This window comes from Sceloporus occidentalis, unplaced genomic scaffold (genome assembly GCF_023333645.1).
Source record: "Sceloporus occidentalis isolate IW3139 unplaced genomic scaffold, rSceOcc1.0.p SCAF_167, whole genome shotgun sequence".
NCBI classification, from domain to species: Eukaryota; Metazoa; Chordata; class Lepidosauria; order Squamata; family Phrynosomatidae; genus Sceloporus; species Sceloporus occidentalis.
In genome coordinates this window covers 1,800,227-1,822,586 of record NW_028317147.1, presented here as the reverse complement: position 1 = coordinate 1,822,586, position 22,360 = coordinate 1,800,227, and the positions used below count along the sequence as shown (strand labels likewise).

Sequence of the window (22,360 nt, the reverse complement as noted above, 5' to 3'; positions counted from 1 at the left end):
TTGTTTCCCTACCTCCTCTGAATTTTGTTCTGACAAGGATTCTCTCGCGCAAGATGTTCAGAGTCCTAGAGGCATCTATCCATGCCTATATACAGAAGAAGGCGTTGGAGGAAGTTCCTCCAGAAGAGCGTGGATCCGGCGTCTTTTCACCAGTCTTCCTAGTGCCCAAGATCAGGAGACTGGCGGATGATCATAGATCTTCGCTATTTGAACAAGTTCATAGCCAGAAAGAAATTCCGCATGGAGTCCATCCGCTCTGTAATAAATATCTTACTGCCGGGAGACGTGATGGTCTCTATAGACTTGAAGGACGCTTACCTTCATGTTCCTGTTTGCCAAGCCCACAGGAAGTATCTGCGTGTTGCTGTATCCCTTTGGGGCGAAGTGAAACATCTTCAGTTTGTTGCTCTTCCCTTCGGAATCTCCTCTGCTCCTCATACGTTTACCAAGGTTGTAGTTGCCGTGGTAGCAATCTTGAGTCTAGAAGGCCTAGAAATCGTCTCATATTTAGACGATTGGCTTCTAAAAGCCGCTTCTACAGAAATTCTGTATTCTCATCTTCAGCAGACTCTGGCTTTTCTCCACCAGTTAGAGTGGATAGTAAACTTCCAAAAGTCCGAGTTGGTTCCATCTACTTCCAGGAAGTTTCTGGGGTTCATAATTGACTCGACCTGGATGACTCTCTCTCTGTCTCTCGACAGACACAATCGGGTTGTCAGAGCCGCCAGTTCTCTAAGGACCCCTCAGTCGGTGTCCATCAGAACGCTTATGAAGATGTTAGGGCACATGGCAGCGACTGCGCATGCAGTCCCTTGGGCCCTTTGGCACCTACGCCCTCTCCAATCAGAAGTTTTGGGCATTTGGAATCGCAACCCATTAGGGTTGAACAAAATGTGCACCCTGTCTCCTCAAGTCCGTCACTCCCTCAGTTGGTGGGAGCATCTGAAAGATGGGAGGTCCTTGATTCAGCCAGCCTGGATTCTGTTGACCACGGATGAAGCCCATCTAGAGGACATTCCAGTACTAGGTACTTGGTCCCGTCCAGAGAGCCTTATGTCTTCGAACTTCAGAGAGCTCAGAGCAATCAGATTGGCGCTCGTTCACTTTGCTCCTCAAATCCGCGGCAAAGCGGTGAGAGTTCATTCAGACAACATGACGGCGGTTTATTAAATCAACAAACAGGGTGGCACAAGATCTCAACCTTCTCTCAAGGAAGTGGGAATGATCCTATCATGGGCAGAGCAGAACCTCTCCCACCTATCTGCAGTCCACATTCGGGGATCTCTCAATGTGGTAGCGGACCGTCTGAGTCGGGGTCTCAGTGTTCCAGGCGAATGGTCACTAAACCAGGAAGTATTTCATCAAATTACTCTTCGGTGGGGAATGCCAGAAATCGACTTAATGGCTACGAGGTTCAACGCCAAGGTGAAGATCTTCTGCTCCCTATACAGGGAGGACAATCCTTGGGCGATAGATGCTCTGTCCATCCCTTGGAGGTTCGGGCTGGCTTACATCTTCCCTCCAATTTCCATGATACTAAGGGTATTGATGAAGATCAGACAGGACCAGACCTCGATTATTGTGATAATTCCATTCTGGCCAAAGAGGTCATGGTTCACCCAGCTCATGGGGATGAGTCAGGGTCTGTACTGGAAGCTTCCAATATCAGAGAACCCTGTGTTTCTGGGAACAGGTTCTCGCCTAGATCTGAGAATTCTCAATCTGACAGCCTGGAGATTGACAGCTCCCTATTGAAGGATAGTGGACTTTCTTCTGGGGTCTTGAGGACTTTGTCTCATTCGAGAGTGGAGTCTACTAATAGATCTTACAACCGGATTAGACGCTCTTTTTCATTATGGTGTGCGAAGAACTAAGTGGGTTTCTCAGATCCCCCCCATTTCTTCCATATTACAGTTCCTCCAAGATGGACTGGATAAAGGCCTTGCTCCCTCTACACTCAGAGTGCACACCTTAGCCATATCGGGTTTTTTTAGGAAACCTATGTCCCAAGAACCCCTTATCAGGAGGTTCCTTAAAGGAGCTGAAAGGTTAAAACCTAAGATCCTGAGACCAGTCCCTCAGAGGGACCTTACTGTCGTGCTCAGGGGGTTATGCTCTCCCCCCCTTCGAGCCATTGGAAAGCGTGGACATGAAGTACCTTTCCTGGAAGGCTGCCTTCCTAGTGGCGATCACTTCTGCCAAGAGAATTGGTTAGTTGCAAGCTCTGTGTGCCTTTGAGCCTTACACCCTATTCCTGCCTGATAGGGTTCTCCTAAGGTTCCTGCCAGCTTTTTTACCGAAGATTCCTTCGTTTCAGAACATTAATCAGGTCATTTCTCTACCTGTTTTTCACCCAGATCCTTCAACAGAAGAAGAATCTCTTTTACATACTCTTGACGTCTCCAGATGTCTGCAGATCTATCTGCAAAGATCCGGTGTCTTCAGGAAAGATGAAAATCTCTTTCTACAGTTTTTTGGCAGGAACAAAGGATCTAAAGCTTCTAAACCATCCCTGAGCAGGTGGATGAAGGAAGCCATCAGAGAATCCTTCTCAGCTCAAGGCTTGCCTCCTCCCGCCTTTGTCCGCGCTCACTCTACCAGAGTGGTAGCTACCTCGGCTGCTGAAAGGGGCCTCATCCCTCTTCAACATATTTGTGCTGCAGCCTCCTGGAGTTCTGACTCCACTTTTATAAGCCATTATAGGCTAAATTTAAGAAGTTCGGAAGACACTGCTTTTGGGCGGTCTGTTCTGAACGTCGTTCAGCCGGAAGACCCTCCCTCATAGGTGATCTTCTAGCTACTTCCCCTCTTGTGCTGCCAGTTAGGACGTAAGGGAATCGTTAATTTCTAACGATAATTTGTTTTCCCTTAGTCCTAACGGCAGCACACTAATATCCCTCCCTCTTATATTTTTTTATTATTCTTGTTATAGCACACTGTGGTTAGGGGTGGAGTTCCCTTTATAGGTGGGGTAAAGGGGGTTAATTGCTTATTTAATTGTGTAAATCATTAATTTTCCACCTGTCCTAATTGTTCACAGGGGCAGTAATACCCCTCTTGTTCTGCCGTTAGGACTAAGGGAAAACAAATTATCGTTAGAAATTAACGATTATAGTTGATGATGGTGGAAAATAGGTGGAGTGATGGTACCCTCTGGTAAAAATCATGGCAGTTCTTTTCTAAGGGCAAACAATGTTCAATATGAAACAAAAAAAAAGTACTTTTTACAAGATAAAATTAAATGCCTGTACAATGACTGGATAACTGGATAGCCTAAAATGTTTCAGAACTGCAACAGGAATAATTTAAGATATGCCAACAGTCTAGAAGTGTTTTCCACTTCTCTGGTTGTGCATCCCATTTTATATAGTGCTGTATATGCATCTTCACACATTGTTTCCTTGTCTTATAAATCTTGCAATATACATTATTAGAGGGTATTACTAAGAAAGGTTAATTGAAAGTAAAACAAAATGTATTTTCTTAAGGCTTTTCATGTATGTACTTGTACTTTTAATTAAACTACTGAGGTTTTTGTATTCTATTTTAACAGAATAATAGAAAATAATAAAATTACTCGGATCTCTCCTCAAACATTTCAAGGACTGAATTCGCTTATACTTTTGTAAGTATTAAACATGGTTTTAATGTAATATTGTTTTCCATTGACGTTTTCTCTTTTAACATGCATTATTTTATATGTGGTTTTAAGTCTTAAGTCTGTGTATCAAAAAACCTTCCTTTGACCGATTCTTCTGTGGCATACAAAGGGAGGAGAATATGAGCTTTATTTTGGATTTAATATAGATGGATGAAAGAAACTAACCTTCTAAAAAAAAAACTCAAGATAAACAAGCAATGGGAATAACAGATAAACAGATAAGAAAATAATAAGAGGGATAATTAAAGAAAAACTATAGTACAATAATAACAAATCACACGCTTCATTTCTGTATTGATTGTATTCATTACAACAGCAGCTCTCATTGTGAGATAACAGTCTTGGGCAGTTTAGATATCTAATATTGATTGCATTGCCCTTTATGTTCCTCAAAATAGTTATTTATGTTATACAAATGCTTTCAAATATAGCTGTCTGTAAAATATACAACAAAATTGCTATATTTTTGCAAAGATCTATTTTTTGTATGGCTCAAGCTTGTACCTTAAGTATTGATATTGTAGGTATTTGTAGAGTTATGTTACAGAGCGAGCATGTAAAGTAGTATGTAAGTGATTTTTACTGCCATGAACTCATCTGTTTGTAAGAACAATATGTCAGTTGCAAAGTATTTCATGCTTTAGTTCTTTAACTAGGCAAATGACATATTTTTCATCATCAGACCATATATTCTCTTTACATGTTTATAAGCGGTTTTATTTCCTTATGCCCTACAGAGTAATGCTGAACAATCTCCTTGGTCGTTTGCCCGACAAGCCTTTATGTCAACACATGCCTAAATTAAACTGGCTGTAAGTATGCCTGAGATAAAGTAGATGTAGTGCTCTGATGCTGGTTTTAATTAAAACCGAGCATGTTAAGGTTTGTGAATTCTTGCATTGATGTGTTGAAATAATGTCCTGTTCCCTCCCAGAGTCATGCAGTCATAGTAATATCTAAAGAGATATTTTAGGAAAAAAAGATCTGATTTTTTTTTATTATTTTTTTTAAAGTGATGAAAAGCTGTGTTAAGCATCTTCCACAAGATTCCAGCACAATGACATATGTGTTTTTCTGGCGTGTTGTATAACTACATAGATGGCGCTAAGATAATTTAAGTAGACCCAGCAGCAGATTAAAAAATCCTGCTGCTCTATGGGCCTTTTTCATGGGATGGAAGGGAGGTCCATGGGACGCAAACTGGTCATAATGTAATGTTTATTATAATATTATATTATCTCTTAACTGGATTACACATAAATCTAAATTTCTATGAGACACAGGCAGCCTTTAATCTTTTTGCTTAGAATCCATAGATATTGTACTAATTATGCATCCTTTTGGCAAGCAAGATGGTAATGTCACTTATTTAGCGTTTGATTTGATCCATCCATCCCTTGTATAATTGTTTTGGAGTTCCATGTGCCTGGTAAAATTCTGTTCAAAGATCATTAAGTGTATTAGACTATTTACACACATTTCTTGAGTATAAAATTTGACATGTATATTTTACAGATTCATCTAATCTTACATATGATCTATTTCAGAGACTTTGAAGGCAATAATATCCACAGTTTAAGGAACACAACTTTCATATCTTGTACAACCTTGACTGTCTTGTAAGTATTACATAGGAATATCTATTGTCAGATATATATATATATATATATACTGCATATATATTATGTTTGACGTAATTGTTTTATTTGAAAACTTTTTTGTATTTTTCAATTCCTCCTACAAGCTCAGCATATTTTAATAACATATTGTGTCTTACATGTTGCTTGTCATAAACAGAGGTAGGTAAAAACATTGCCGATCTCCAAAATAGGTAGAACACTGCAAGCTTATACCCACTTTTGCAGATATCTGCATTTCCGTGGGAGCAGTGATGTATGATGGGCGCCAGTCCCCCTGCTGCCAAACCAGGGAGCAGATCACCCTCTGGGGTGATCAGGCCCCCAGTATCCCCAGTGGGCCAACTACAGAGGAGATCTTTGATCACTTCAACTGGCCCATTTAAACTATGGAGGCTGTGCCGACTGTGCATTAGAAGGTGCCATATGATGTCATATCCAGGTGATCTGTGTCCTAACGGCATGGCTCACCTTTTAAGGCGGTGCAGACTCTGATGATGAGGGGTGGCTGGGGGGGCGCAGTCCTAGGTTGGGCCTAGAGCAGTGCAGAAGGTAAATGCATCGCTGGGTGGGAGCTACTGTGAAAGCAGATGAAATTGTGTGGTTGCCACACAAAAGTTACCACTTTTCACCCCAATCTAGACCTTATTTTATGTGCAACTGACCGCTTCCTGATTTTCTGATCTATTTAGTGGCAAATCAGGAATGCCCAACATATCTGTGATTAATGGAGTGATTGCTTAGAATTTGTTCCTAGAATATCTTACAATCTGCTACACTGCACAATAGTTGAAATCATGTAGGACAGTCGCAACATCCTGATTTAAGTATCTTTATATTTTATACTGAGTAGAGGGTGCCGATGTTACACATATATTATTAGTTTAATTCAAGAGCTCCAACTCTTACATTTGTTAGTTTTTAAATTAATGGCGTTCATGGGATTGGCACTTTTGTTGTAGAGCAGCTATATAACTCAACAGTGTTTTATGTTATATTATTGTAGCGCCTTAATTCACTTTAAGTTTCACATTAATTATAAAACATGATATAGCTTAAAAGCCTAATAGCATCAGTAAATAGCATCTTACTGTATACTGTTGAATTTAGATAATTATAAATAGATTATATTAGATAAAATGTGCGGTTGGGTAATCATATACAATGTGGGGGATTTGCATATATTCAGCGTAGTGTATACATTTAATATTTTAATGATATGTATCTGCATAGCTATATATATGGCCTACAGGTGGGTGTTAAATCTGATATATTAGCTATTAACCATATGCATTTAATTTCATTAAATTAAGCTCAAACAGCAAAGACAAACAAATTACAATTATAAGGGGAATGAGAGGCATTAGAATAGAAATTTGCATAGACTGTGATAACAATATGCATGCAAACATTTATGCCATTTACTGATTCCCACAAGAGGAATAAACACATTTCTACTGTGTATCTTGAGATGCATTTCAGTGGCTGCTAAGTAGAATATTATTAGAGCAAAGATTTATTTTTGCATGTTTTAATGTTAATCACTAGAAGTTACAGTGAAATTATACTTATTATATGTGTAGCACACCACAATATGTGTGGTACGGACAACAAATTACACCAAAAATGACTGAATTATAGATTTCTGAATGTAATCTCAATCTTTTCAGTTTAATTTAATGGGGTGACTTTCTAGGCTGCGTATCCTCTGTTCTGGGCCTCTAAAGGATATGGGGTGGAGAGTAGTAAGGACGTTGTGGCTCCGTAGCACAAATACAATGGAAAATTGTTCTTAGAGCTCTTGGTTATAGAATTTCCGTAATCTGTATAATATTCATGCTTCCCATCTGCAGAGTTCTGCGAAAAAACAGAATAAGCACAATCGGTGAGAACACGTTTTCATCACTTCACAGACTGGACGAGCTGTAAGTTTCTTGCAACAAAAGTAACATTTTGATATTATATATTAGAGTAAAAACATCATCAAATAAAGTTTCGCTTTATTAATTTAACCATATATACAGTAATACAGTAAATATTTTTTTATATATTATTTTTACAGAGACTTGGCTAATAATAGAATTGAAGTATTCCCCCCTTCTCTGCTGAAGGATGTAAAAGACTTGTCACAGCTGTAAGTTGCTTTTTTCATTAATTTATTAAATATTGTTATATTTAACATGCATATTTTTTTAACCAGAAAAGTGCGTGTAAATTGTCGTGGTTGGTAATAATTACTGAAGCATTCAATATCTTTCACAGTAAAACACTGCAACGTTCTACTATTTTCTAACAATGAATGAACCACTATATAAAGCTTACCACATATGTGCTCTTGCAGAATACTGGTTCTTAAATACTGTAAATGAAATGCCTTAGCATGACGGCTGTGTTACCTAAACAAATAACCTTCCTACGTGCTGCATGAATATGCAATCACAATGACATTGGATGTTGATGGTTAGCTATTGTAACAGCAGTGGGGCAACAGTTTTTGCAGCAGGAATTATGGGCAGATTAGATGAGCTTTATGGTTCTTATCTGCCATCAGATTCTATGTTGTTTGTTTAGAATTTAGATGTTGTTTAGAGCTGGATAGTTAGAAAGGGACCATATACACAGGTTGGCGGTCTGTCATACAAAGCACATTTTTGTTTCTACAAACCTGAATATGAATAATAAAGTCTGAATGTCTAAATATAACCTGGTATACATCAGATAAGATGGAATAAAAAGAAATCTTTACATACATCATGGAAGCTCTTTCTTTGTGGTACTACAATGGTATAAAAAATACATAATGTATATACATTCATACACTCACACATACATTTGCAGACATGTATAAAGAATGACCACATTCATCCCTGCAGCAATACAGAAAATCGTGCACACACACACTGACTTCCATATACATGGATTTTCAGCTCCTACTTGCGCAGAGTATCTCTGCTTACGTGACTGCAGGCTGCTGACTTGGGATCCGGATACAGTATCTCTGGACCTTGCCTGTTCCTTACAAACCGAGAACCATGCAGCTGCTGCTCCTATTGACCAAACTTGATGGACCTCATGTACCATTTGGGCCCCCACATCACTCTGATATGCATTGTAGCCAGTTAGCTAAATAACACAGCAGCGAGTGGGGTCCCCTTGCCACCTGGGCCCTGGGTGAGATGACCCTTTTGCCAAACTCATTTATGAAACCAAAATTCAAACATTGTTCACTGGCCACTGTATTTCAAGGAACGTTAGGGTATGTTATTGCCCCTACCCTTCGTCATCTTGCATATTAGGGTTAGAACTAGACTTGTGCATTCGTCTTCAGGCGAACATGAAAACGAACACGAAGAGTGCGTTTTCGTGTTCGTTCCGAAGACATGAAGAAGAGAAGACAGTGCCGGTAAAACGTAGGCGAAGACGAAGACTCACACACGAAGAATCTTCGCCTTCGTCTACTATTCTCCCCGGTCCCTTCCCCATCTAACTTACCTTATCTTCACAGCATCGCGGGAGTTGACTGAAGTGGAAATCCGCAGGTTCGTCGTCAGGGGTTACAGGGCAGTGTGAGTGAGCCTATTGGTCACCTGCAGGGTCTTCCTCTGGCATCAACCAATTGGTTGATGCCAGAGGAAGACCCTGCAGGTGACCAATAGGGCTCACTCGCACGGCCTTTTTAACTCCTGATTTCCGCTTCCGTTAACCCCTGCGATGCTGCGTTGGATAACGGGAGCAGAAATCCGTAGGGTAAAGGGCTGTGCAAGCGACCAATAGGCTCACTCGCACGGCCCCTTACCACTAGTTGCTAGGCAGAAAAACCAAAAATCAACCTGGGACCCTGCTGCAACAGTTAAAAGTCCGTGCCAGCGACCAACAAAGTCGCTGGTACGGACATTTAACTGACACAGCAGGGACACCAGTGGTCTCCCCGCTGTGTCAGTTAAATGTCAGTGCCAGCGACCAACAAAGTCGCCGGTACGGACATTTAACTTAGCATAAATAACTTACTATAACTTCGGACACAATGCTGCCCTCTGTTGGTTTTACATTAAGTAGCATATGCTTGAAATCTAAAGTTATTATGCTACTCAGTGTAAAACCAACAGAGGGCAGCATTCTGTCCGAAGATATATTAGCCATATGTGGCAGTGTGTTCATTTTCATTTATTAATTATTTAAATAAAATATATCCCCATGATCCGCTGGTCTCCCCGCTGCAACAGTTAAATGTCCGCACTCGCGGACATTAATTCTGTCGAACTTGCAAACTCTTTTTTTCTATTTATTTTGGGGTTTTTTTGTATTAAACCATTACACGAAAGGATCATGGGAATATATTTTATCTGAATAAATGCAAATGAGCACACTGCCACAGATGGCTAATATATGTTCGGACAGAATGCTGCCCTCTGTTGGTTTTACATTAAGTTGCATAATAACTTTGGATTTCTTTCAACCATATGGAACAATGCTACTTAATGTAAAACCAACAGAGGGCAGCATTCTGTCCGAACATATATTAGCCATATATGTTCGGACAGAATGCTGCCCTCTGTTGGTTTTACATTAAGTAGCATTGTTCCATATGCTTGAAATCCAGTTATTTATTATGCTACTTAATGTAAAACCAACAGAGGGCAGCATTCTGTCCGAAGACATATGGCTAATTTATGTTCGGACAGAATGCTGCCCTCTGTTGGTTTTACATTAAGTAGCATTGTTCTATATGCTTGAAAGAAATCCAAAGTTATTATGCAACTTAATGTAAAACCAACAGAGGGCAGCATTCTGTCCGAACATATATTAGCCATCTGTGGCAGTGAGCTAATTTGCATTTATTCAAATAAAATATATTCCCATGATCCTTTCGTGTAATGGTTTAATACAAAAAACCCCCAAAATAAATAGAAAAAAAGAGTTTGCAAGTTCGACAGAATTAATGTCTGCGAGTGCGGACATTTAACTGTTGCAGCGGGGAGACCAGCGGATCATGGGGATATATTTTATTTAAATAATTAATAAATGAAAATGAACACACTGCCACATATGGCTAATATATCTTCGGACAGAATGCTGCCCTCTGTTGGTTTTACAATGAGTAGCATAATATTCTGCCCGAGAATATATTAGCTATATATATGGTAGTGAGCTCATTGGTCCCCAGCAGGAGGCCCCCTGCTGGCGACCAATAGAGCTGCTGATACGCACATTTAAACTACTGACGCCAGAGCTGCTGCGGTACGCGTTAACCCCGTATTAACCCCTTAACCGGAAAAAACAAAGAAAAAACGAATATTCGCCCGAAGAGAAGACCGGAACGGGCGAATATTCGCGGAATACGAAGATTTTTTTTTTGACGAAGACGAGCACGAAGACGAACACGAAGAGCCCCCTGGTGCCCAAGTCTAGTTAGAACACACACAAAATCAGGAAAGGCCACACACAATTGCCTTAGTTTGTTGCAATTTCATTTTATAGCAATAAGATTGAACGGAGAGGTGTTCTGTTATGTAAAATCTGTAAAAATAGTACTTTCATCAATTTACGTTCATGTTTGGTAAAACAAATTTGCTCTTAACTTCATACCTACAGAAACATTTCATATAACCCCATCCAGAAGATCCAAGTTGATCAATTTGATTTTGTACTTAAACTCAAATCACTGTAAGTATTGTATCATTCCTATTCATAAAGTTTATGAAACAAATCTTGGGAATATTGTTTTTTCCCCTGTGCAGATCATTGACAGTCATGGGATACAGAGGGGTGAATGAAAGTCAGAATGTAGACAGTATTTAAAGGAAGTCAAATTAACATATTAGATCTTTTTCCATACTAATAATATAACAATAATGAGGACATGGTGAATGATCATTTCTAAATATCAGATTCCTCATGGTGTGTTAATTGCATACTGTCTATTAAAATCATTGGAGCACCTAGGTAGTTGAGACCTTGCTGAATCCCTGGGATATATGCCACACATATTGATAATTTACACAATACTAACTATTTGTTTACTTGTACTGCAGAAGCTTGGAGGGAATTGAAATCCCAAATATTCAAAGAAGAATGTTTCTGCCGCTTGGAAATCTCACTCACATGTAAGCTACATGCGTGCAAGTATACTTTCTGTATTTTCTTTATTTGTAGACAATGCAGGTCATTGCCATAATACTGCAGACTTCACCCATATTCATTTGCCTCATCCCCTAGCTAAAAATACTTATCTTACTTACTTACCTTAAGTCTGCTGCAGAATTGGCTTGTCAAATGCTGCTAGAGGGAATCTGTTCCGAGACCCCTTTTCCATGCTTGTAAAGCTTGCCCTCTTATTGGCTGCTTCTCGAATTGTCGGATCTCTGTTGTTTGTTTATACAGCCTATAATCATATATTAGTGGTGCAGCGTTTACATAATCAGGTGTGTTTTTACTTCTCTTATGCTGTCTCAGAGGTCCCAAGTCTCCCGAAAATGCAGCTATTTCTCCCGCTTTCCTGATGAATGTAAAATATCTTTGATGCACGCTCTCTTTCAATGTATCCCTACGTTCTCTGCTGACTGCTTCTATGTCCCTGTCTCCTTTTCCACAGCTCCACTTCTCTTGCCTCTTCTTTCTCTCCTGTCCTCTTTCTTCATCTGCTTTTCCCCGTTATCAGCTCTGTTGACCAGACGTCCCAGAGTGCCTTCTCAAAAGGGCAAAGCCACCACAAAAAAACAGCAAGTGTGGTGCTCCACACTTTTGTGGAAGTACTTCAAGAGACTAGAAGATAGATCATTTATAATGGTGGATTTAGGGCCTTGCAAACCCTAGTTTGCTAAATCAAATACGAAGCGTTAATGAAGATTTGTATTTTAATCACTTTAAATCAGGCCAGAAGAGAATAATGAGTTGCAGGGGCATGTAGCGTCTACAAGCCTTCACCCCATGCGCCACAAGGCAGCTGAACAGAGTGAGGTAGGCAGAAGGGGCTGGGCAGAAGGTGGCTAGGTTTGTCATAGCCGAGGAACTGAACAAAACCTGCAGAATCATACCATTATTACCATATATATATATACAGCTACTCTGTCCTGAGATAAGATCTTCATTAATTAGCATGAATTCATGCAATGGTTGCGTAACTTGTTTTGTCATTGGCAGATACTTTAAGAAATTCCAGTACTGTGGCTTTGCTCCCCATGTACGGAACTGTAAGCCAAATACAGATGGAATTTCATCTCTGGAAAACCTGCTTGCAAGTATTGTTCAGCGAGTGTTTGTGTGGGTTGTTTCTGTGATAACCTGCTTTGGAAACATCTTTGTCATCTGTACGCGGCCTTACATCAGATCTGAGAACAAACTCCATGCCACGTCCATCATCTCGCTATGTTGTAAGTTAAAAAAGGTTATATATAGAAAGCACTTGGCAGCCATTGGGGCTTACACGCCTGCTGATAATTAGGAATACAAAGTTAGCACCATGGATGGATGTTCTGGGGAAAAAAAGGATCTTCGCCTCATTAATTCAACAGAGTTAGATCTTGGATACATGTATAATGCAGCAGTCAAGAATTCTCATACTATATACTCCATAATATTTATGCTATATTAATAGAGAAAATGCACCACTTTTCAAATGTATAACAGTTTCTAAATATTGTTTTACGATTATGTAATATTACATATGTTAGATAAGGAAATTACATGTTCTTTCATAGTAGCTAGAATTACTCCTAAATACAATACAGAATTGTACTGATTATGCTCTACTAATAAGGATACCAGATATACTAAGAGTAGTAAGGATACGGAACATTATTCAGTGGCAAGGGCAAAACATTAATTTGCCAGTTCTTACTGGGAATACTTTGGTGTTGGAGGATAGTCTATATTGCTTCAGCTGCTTGCAAATTTTACAATATAGGAAAAGTTATTTGCCAACTTAGTTTCCACGATATCATGTTTAATGTCTACTTAATTGTGTTTAAAAGCCAGACAATATCCTTAAAAAATCTAACTTTTTATGTTTGCTGACTTATAACAAGAGGTCATAATCTAAAAGTAGAGGGTCAGAGATCCAGATGTAACGTAAGGAGAGAAGGGTGGCAGATAAATGGAAGCCTCCCATTAGAAGTTGTAGAGAATGCAAACATGCTTTGGATAGGCATACAGTTATCCCTAATCTAAGACAAGACCAAGGACTGATTGAGGTCTGAGTCTTTACATCATAAAAATGGCAGATTAGATGTGCTAAATGGTTCTTATAGGCCGTCAATTCTATGTGTTTATGTTTTTGTGTGTGTCAAGTGTAATTTTAATAGACTAAAAAGAAAAATGTCAGTTGTGAAGTGGTCAGACTTAGATCTAGAAAGAACTGAGTTGACATTAGCATAAAGCATTTCAAAAGCCAATATGAATGGCATTGAATCACTTAATATTTCTTATTTATTGGGATTAATTAGTCAGTGTGGAACATTTTTGGAACCCTCTGCATTTATATAAGTCACAGGATCAGGAGAGAGAGGAGTTTTAATGGTAAATGTTCTGCTTGCGTCCCACCAACACCTTTAAGCCAGCACAAATATCACATAGGATTACATAGTAAATGTATTGGTTACATTTCATGGTAATTTTTGGAAATTACATTTAATTAATTTGTAAATTAAATTTCTTTAATTAAATCTGCTTGGTTTGTCTTCCAGGTGCTGATTGCTTAATGGGAGTCTATTTATTTGTCATTGGATATTATGACCTTAAATACCGGGGGGAGTACAATGAAAATGCTCAAGCGTGGATGGACAGCACACAGTGCCGCATGGTTGGGTCTTTAGCTATCCTCTCTACCGAAGTATCTGTTCTGCTTCTTACATACTTGACTTTGGAAAAGTATATTTGCATTGTATACCCCTTTCGATGCCTAAAGCCCGGGAAATGCAGGACAGTCACAATGCTGATACTCATCTGGATTACTGGATTTATTATTGCCTTCATACCACTAAGCAATACAGCGTTTTTTCACAACTATTATGGAACTAATGGTGTCTGCTTTCCTCTGCATTCAGAGCAACCAGAAAGCACAGCAGCCCAGATATACTCTGTCATTATCTTTCTAGGTGAGTATGTAAAATAGTCCTCTTAAAGAATTGTTAAGTGCAGTTCCCTTAAGTGCTTTCAGTGGTTAACCTGTGATCATTACGCATGATTTTTTGTGAAGGAAACTATTCCTAAGAAATCAGGGTACAAAATAAAATGGGATCAGATGGGGAGTATCTCCTATATTTAAGTAAAACACATATCAGAATTCATTTGTAAGCTCCCACTGCTGAAAGAAGGAAGCTTACTCAAGTATGCTTTCCCCGCATGCACTTTAGCTTAGCTTTCATTGAGATCCTTGGGGCCACGATAACATATTGCAGGAAAGATACTTAACTGCACATCATGCGTTCAGAAGAGATAGGGAAACTGAGAAAGATGTCTCATGAACTAATTTACACGCAGAAACAAATAGATTCTCATAATAAAAGCATGATATAAGAAAGGCAATAACCTATATCAGGTCTCTCCTCATAAATACAGTAGATGGATGGTTACATTATTAATATTGTTTTATATAGCGTCATCAAATTCCGTAGCACTGTACAATGGGTAGACAGGCCATAACAAGTACTATATAACATAACAATTTGACTTACAGAAACAACAGGTGAGGAGGGCCCTGCTCAAATGATCTTACAATCTACATGTAATGTCTTCCTCTGTGAACCATCAACAATTGGTCATTTGGTTAGATGCATAATCCATAATAATTTGCCTTTAATTAGTGATTGCCACTAGATTTTCTTCTCATTTGCATTTTTCCGATAGGAGTAAACCTGGCAGCCTTCATCGTCATTGTGTTCTCCTACAGCAGTATGTTCTATAGTATTCACCGGACTGCCATCATGGCAACAGAAATACACAGCCACGTCAAGAAAGAAATGACCCTGGCCAAACGCTTCTTCTTTATTGTCTTCACGGATGCTCTATGCTGGATACCGATTTTCATACTAAAACTTCTTTCGCTACTTCAGGTGGAAATCCCAGGTGAGTAAATATTCTTGAAATCTTTTGATATTGTAGTAACGTGGAATTACTACTAACCAGTAAATTACCCACTATTTCAAATTATTTATGCAGACACATGTGCATAGGTTAAAAAAAGACAAACCAGCAGAGACTAATGCATACCAAATACAGGGGCATGTGTTCTTGCCTGTATCTATTTTTTCTTGGCATGCAAAATAAATACAATTCTAATTTATTCTTCTGCCGTTTGTCTGCCATTTCAACACATCTGCTCCACTGAACATGGCAGCTGTTATAAGTACAGAGCATGAAGACAGGAGAAGTCTCCACTAAACTTGACTAAAAAAAGAAAGTCTAAAATAAAAAATGTGCAGCCATTACTTGAGTCAAGTTCACATGAACACTTCTAAATATTATGCTCTAAACATAGCATACAGCTATGAAACGTAAGAAAGGCTGAGAGATTTAGATAAATGAGGACATGTTATGCTCTACTGATTCATTTAATTTACACAGGTCCACATAGTGACATTTTGTCAAAGCAGCTTGTATTTGAGAAGTGATGTCCTGTCCATGGGTGGACAGGCACTGCCTGCATGTGGACAGTTAAGCAGTCACTGATATCATACACTGGATGACTTTGGCCATAGAAATGATCTTAATTAGATCCCCTTAGTAAGCGTGTCTCGTGTGTAGCCACAAGAGAAGATCACCTACTGTGTTTCGTGTAGCAACTGATCTCCAGCTAATCAGATATTAGGTAGCAGCTACAAAAAGCATGGTATATCTCAATAGATTATTAAACTTCCCTGGGATTTGAAAAGAGATAACTAGTTTCTTCCAAAGAATGTAAATTGAATTTTGAGAATATTACAGATTACCTCATAGACAGAACCTGAAGTTACCCTGTTAGCTATGCGTTCTCTGTATAGGGATAGTGTGCCTGCGCTCATTAACACTATTAAGTTCAGGGTTTTTTTTATCATGCGATACTAAAATATCTCTGTGGCTTTGTACTAAATCCTCATATCACGAGGCCCCTTCAAAGAATTTCTGCTTCATAACACCTAAGTTTCTCAGTTTAACATGTGTTCAGTGTTAGCAGATGTATAGTACTTGGTGGTGGCTTTTTTATGGGTTGGATACAGTTCATGCCAAGATGCAAGATGAAAATCATGAAAAAGATTAAACGTGTAATACATCATAATACAAAACTGATAAGAATTCAGCTGTGTACTTTGAAAAGAATGCCTTTGTGCTAATTTGGTAAAACTTATCCTCGTCTTTAATTTATGTATGCAATTAAATATCTTTCAGGGTCCATCAGTTCCTGGGTAGTGATTTTCATACTGCCAATTAACAGCGCTCTCAATCCGATTCTCTACACCATAACAACGCGACCATTTAAAGAGATGATTTGTCAGATTTGGAACAACTACAAACAAAGACAGTCGGTCGGAAGTAAAAGCAGCCAAAAGGCCTATTCACCTTCCTTTTTCTGGGTCGAAATGTGGCCTTTGCAAGACATTTCCCCAGAAATGATGAAACCGGGAATTTACACAGACTCTGAAATGTCAGTCTCAACACACTCAACGAGACTAAGTTATGCTTAAGTACTAGTTGGAACCAGGCAGTTCTCAAACATTGCAAGAGGAAAAGTGGATGTGAAAGAGTAGTTTTCGCCCTGGATCCATACACAAAGGCACAGATAGCTGAAAGCTAACTGTAGAAAAAGCTAATATGACTTCTATCCTAAAATACTAATACATTTTTAGAATTCCATAAGTGACCTGGTGGCCACCATAATTAATAGTCATATAGATGAAAAGTGAACCACTGAGCAGAATGTAAACCCTTTTCATTCTAAATTACTTATTTGTAACTTATTCTCATACTCAGTTGGCTCACTAACAATTTTAAAAATTGAGTGTAAATAGAGACATAACATTGGCTGAGCACTGCAGTACCTACCTACCTCCATCTACCATAAAAAGCACCGGGATATAAAGTCATATTCTGGCACGTTGCATGTGCGGCATAGAGTAAGGCCACAATGGAGGTTATGCCAGTTAGGCACAGTGCTCCATAGTGTGTATAGGCTGGTTACAAGTTGAGAAGGGAGAAAGGGCAAGCTGGGGAGCCTGATGACCCAATAGGGTGATCTATACCCAGTAATACAGCATAGGGTCTGCTGCCCTTGGAACTCCTGCTATAGGCCTAGTCCGCCTAGGCAAGAATATGCCACTGATTGTAAGGGGTGAGTCGGTTGAATGACAATTAAAATAAAATAAAGAAAAATAGTTTTCATTTTTAAAACGGTTCTTGTTTTGCATAATATAATGTTTTCGGCAGCAGCATAATAGCCATTTGTATGTTCTCCGGCTCTACTACCTTAAACGTTTCTACCAAACACCCTGGCAACTCCTATACTGCCTGTGCTGAACAACGACTTGATCCTCATCACCCAGCAAGACATCCTTATTAATGCAAGTCTATGGAGGAACAGAATTCATTAGCATCACATGAAGAATTGGCTCATTGTGGTGATTGAGAGGGAAAGGCACCTAAAATCAAAACTAAAAGCGATAGGAGCCTTCAGCTCTGCAGATAAAGGAAAGCAGGTCTCTGTGCAGGAGGTCTGGGGTACGCATTTAGCATGAAAATATGGCTGGAGTGCTTTTTTATAGGAATAGCGCTTAGCATGCTACAGACGTGGCATTTTACATTTAGGTTTTTTTCCTTCTACGTAACACACCTACATCTTACCAACCAACTATATTTGAATGTATATATTAAGAGGATGATGTTTGAAATTGTATATATTTACCAATATATATATATATTTTTAGGGTTTTTTTAACAGTATTTTTTATTCTTTCTGGTGAGTGTACATATCCTTAAAATTCTATCTTCAACAGTTGTATCTTATGTAAATAAATTCTGGTTGAAATTCAGAAAATAAGAGAGCTTGAAATACGGAATTTCATGAGTAGTTTGTGACCCTACTTTCAAAAGCAATGAAGACATGGATGAAAAGCAATGAACTCCCAACTACCATGGATCCTGCTTTTCTTAGCTCCATTCCTATCAGAATGTTCCTACTACAATTCTATAACTCGACAAGCGGTCTTATACAGTGAAGGAAAATAAATATTTGATCCCCTGCTGATTTTTTTATGTTTGCCCATTGGCAAAGACATGATCAGTCTATAATTTTAATGGTAGGTTTATTTGAGACAGAATAACAACAAAAAATCCAGAATAATGCATTTCGAATAAGTTATAAATTGATTTGCATTTTATTCAGTGAAATAAGTATTTGACTCCTTTGCAAAATATTACTTCATACCTGATGGAAAAAACCCTTTTTGGCAATCACAGAGGTCAGACGTTTCTTGTAGTTGGCCTCTCAGGAGGGATTTTGTCCCACTCCTCTTTGCAGATCCTCTCCATGTCATTAAGATTTTGAGGCTGATGTTTGGCAACTTTTTGGAACATTCAGCTCCCTCCACAGATTTTCTATGGGATTAAGGTCTGGAGACTGGCTAGGCCACTCCAGTACCTTAGTGTGCTTCTTCTTGAGCCACTCCTTTGTTGCCTTGGCCATGTGTTTTTGGTCATTGTCATGCTAGAATACCCATCCATGACCCATTTGCAATGCCCTGGCTGAGGGAAGGAGGTGTTCACCCATGGTACATGGCCTCATCCATTGTCCCTTTGATGCGGTGAAGTTGTCCTGTCCCCTTAGCTGAAAAACACCCCCAAAGAATAATGTTTCCACCTCCATGTTTGACCATGGGGATGGTGTTCTTGGGGTCATAGGCAGCATTCCTCCTCCTCCAAACACGGCAAGTGGAGTTGATGCCAAATAGCTCAATTTTGGTCTCATCTCACCACAACACTTTTACCCAGTTCTCCTCTGAACCATTCAGATGTTCATTTGATAGTGCTCCCTTTGAGAGTGCTCCTAATTTCAGCTCCTTACCTGTATAAAAGACACCTGGGAGCCAGACATCTTGATGATTGATAGGGGATCAAATACTTATTTCACTAAGTAAAATACAAATAAATTTGTAACTTATTTGAAATGCGTTATTCTTGATTTTTTTGCATCATATCCCTTAAACATGGTGCTCTCAATGTCTTTCTTTTTCTTCCTTTTCATATCTGCATTGATAATATGAAAATGGTTTTGACTACGTATTTATATATTTGGGAAATACCGTATTGGCTCGAATATAGGCCGCACTTTTTTCCCCCACTTTAAGTCTTTAAAGTGGGGGTGCGGCCTATATTCGGGGTCTAGCGCAGGGCAGGCAGCGGGGTTAGGATACAGATCCCCCGCAGCGGTGCAGGGGACCTGCATCCTACTCCCCGATACGCTCAGACAACCTCCCCTGCCAGCACTTTCCACGGGGGGGGGGGTGCCGGCACGGGAGGTTGTCTAAGCGCATCGCACGGACCGTCCGCACGATGCGTTTTACCTCTGCCCCCCCCCCCCCGACTTACCGGAGCAGACTCCCGGGTGTCTTGCAGGGCCGGCGGGGGACATCTACGCAATACGCGTATACAACTTCCGGTGCCGGCACATCCAGTGCCGGCACCGGAAGTTGTATACACATATTGCGTAGATGTCCCCCGCCGGCCCCGCAAGACACCCGGGAGTCTGCTCCGGTAAGTCGGGGGGGGGGGCAGAGGAGGAGGACAGTGGCAGCATGTTCCGGGGGGGTGGGAGGAGGACAGTTGCAGCATATCTCGGGGGGGAGGAGGACAGTGGTAGCATATCTCGGGGGGGGAGGACAGTGGCAGCATATCTCGGGGGGGGAGGAGGACAGTGGTAGCATATCTCGGGGGGGGAGGAGGACAGTGGTAGCATATCTCGGGGAGGGGGACAGAGTGGCAGCATGTTTTTTTGGTGCTTTTTTAAAGAAAAAAACCTTTCTTTAAAAAAGCACCAAACTTTTAGGGTGCGGCCTATATACGGGGGCGGCCTATATCCGAGCCAATACGATAAATAATAGTCATTTAATGTTATAAATGTAGAAATAAAAAATATATATTTTTATTATTTATATATCCGCATTAGGCTTCACCAGGGCCAGTAATCCTCTTCAGATTTTTAAGGTTTTTGGTCCAGTTGTCTTTGGTTCTTTATTTTTCTTCCACTCGCTCAAGGAGATCTGTACTAGGCTTAATCTACTGTAGGTCATCATTCATTAGCAAAGGACATAAAACTCCCAATGGAAAAAGGGAGAATTTCAATGTCTTCAGGTCACTTGAAACTTAACAGTATTCATTACAAGCATGAGTCACATAACTCACTATTATTAATATAATAATGCAAGAATGTTTTTCATAAATTACAAGTTGCAGAATAAAGATTCTATGTTTTTCTGTTAAATGCTTGTCCTTGATAATACTTACACAAGATGCAATCGATATCATTTAAGTGACAAGATTCAGATGGCCATTCGACCAGGGAAAGAAATGTGCCGTTTGCTACAAAAATTGTCAGGTTCAACTGGCTGGAAATGTAAAAAAACATTCAACTTCTCTGAGAGATATATACATACTTGTAGCAGGAGCTGCCTTTCTATAAAACATTTTTTACCCCCACGTTTGTACAATGGAGGAGACTAAACAGCGCAGTTCATTACTAACTTGAGAGTAATTAAAGGTAAGCAGGCAATGAAATAAAACGTCAGAAAAAGTAAGCAGGGTGCTGGGTTATAAAGCTGGAGGCATTAGTAGCAAAAAAGAGAAAGAACAGCTTCCCGTTAGAAGTGGCAGAGGCTAATACAGCAAGGGGATTTAAATATGCATTGGATAGGCATGAAACTATCCCATATCTAAGACAAGATCAAGAACTGATTAAGATCTAAGTCTTCACAGCAGCAAAATGAGCAGACTAGATGAGCCGAATAGTTCTTATCTGCTGTCTTAGTCTATGTTTCTATGGATCTGCAAAGCTCTGAAGCCATGAGCATATGGTAGCCACAGTGAACCCAATTCCTTCTCAACGAAGAACACCGCCTCACCAGCTGGAAGAAGAATCTACAATTTATATAGTATATACCTCTGCAGGCGCGTGTAAATTTCTAACATCTATGTAGCGAATGTATGGAGTGGCCTGTGTACTACTTTACTTACACAATATGTACAAACAATGGAAAAAAAATGCTAAAAATACTCTAATTGTTGCCACTATATAAAAAGAAGATAAAAAAAACAGCAACTGAGCACAATGTATACACAATTTTACCAAGAAAAAAATAAATCCAATCAATAAGCAAGAGGGTTTACCATTATCCAGTCTATCCATGGTACGAACAAATAAGGACGCTCTGAACCTGTTAAGTTAATCTACAACCCAGCAATAATACTGAGACACAGTAAAGTTTGGTGCCTTGTGGAAAAACATATAGTAAATTCTCAGTTGTGTGCTTTGAAAAAGACCCCATACACTTCATCATCAACATTTTAATTGTCATACACAAAAAAAGCTTTAATACAGGAAAAATAATGTAATAACCAGAAATCTTTACAAAGTAAATACGAATGAGTAACCCCCAAACGTGTGATCACTGAAGAGCAGCCATATTACTAAATCCACTTCTTCATTCGTCATTTCTATGCGCACGCACATAAGTAGTACATGGCTGTGTGATATCAACTGTTGTTAAAGGCCTGGTAGCCCTCCTTCAGAAGATCTCGCCAAGCCTTGAGGAAACGTGCATTTTCGGAGCATTTAGTTGCTAGCTCTTCCACTTGTGATGAAATTACTGAAGTAGTCTCCACAAGCTTGGCAAGTGAAAAGGCGACCTAAACAAATGCAGAAAAGAAAGACTTAAAAGCAGTTTTATATATACCTTCTACTATTTGGCTACTATTTCCATAAAAAATTTGCATTTTAGCTGAACACTATTTCCGGAGGGCCAGTGTTTGTACATAGGCAGGAGGGAACCCTAAATAAAGCGGAAGAAACCTGTTGCCTGACGCTTTGCCTTTCTACGCAGCT

At 39.5% G+C, this 22,360-nt stretch overlaps 1 protein-coding gene across 2 annotated transcripts in view; it reads left to right on the top strand.

Moving 5' to 3' along the window:
* LOC149279413 (relaxin receptor 1-like) overlaps positions 1-16,955 on the top strand; it is a 100,431-nt gene extending 83,476 nt beyond the window's left edge. For both annotated transcript variants that reach the window (XM_089501236.1, XM_089501237.1), the window contains 11 exons: positions 3,554-3,625; positions 4,399-4,473; positions 5,209-5,280; positions 7,152-7,223; positions 7,361-7,432; positions 10,891-10,962; positions 11,331-11,402; positions 12,439-12,668; positions 13,980-14,390; positions 15,142-15,360; positions 16,660-16,955. In XM_089501236.1, coding sequence (XP_089357362.1) covers positions 3,554-3,625; positions 4,399-4,473; positions 5,209-5,280; positions 7,152-7,223; positions 7,361-7,432; positions 10,891-10,962; positions 11,331-11,402; positions 12,439-12,668; positions 13,980-14,390; positions 15,142-15,360; positions 16,660-16,955 — 1,663 coding nt within the window. The remainder of the gene's footprint in view (positions 1-3,553; positions 3,626-4,398; positions 4,474-5,208; positions 5,281-7,151; positions 7,224-7,360; positions 7,433-10,890; positions 10,963-11,330; positions 11,403-12,438; positions 12,669-13,979; positions 14,391-15,141; positions 15,361-16,659) is intronic.
* The last annotated feature ends 5,405 nt before the right edge of the window (positions 16,956-22,360 follow it).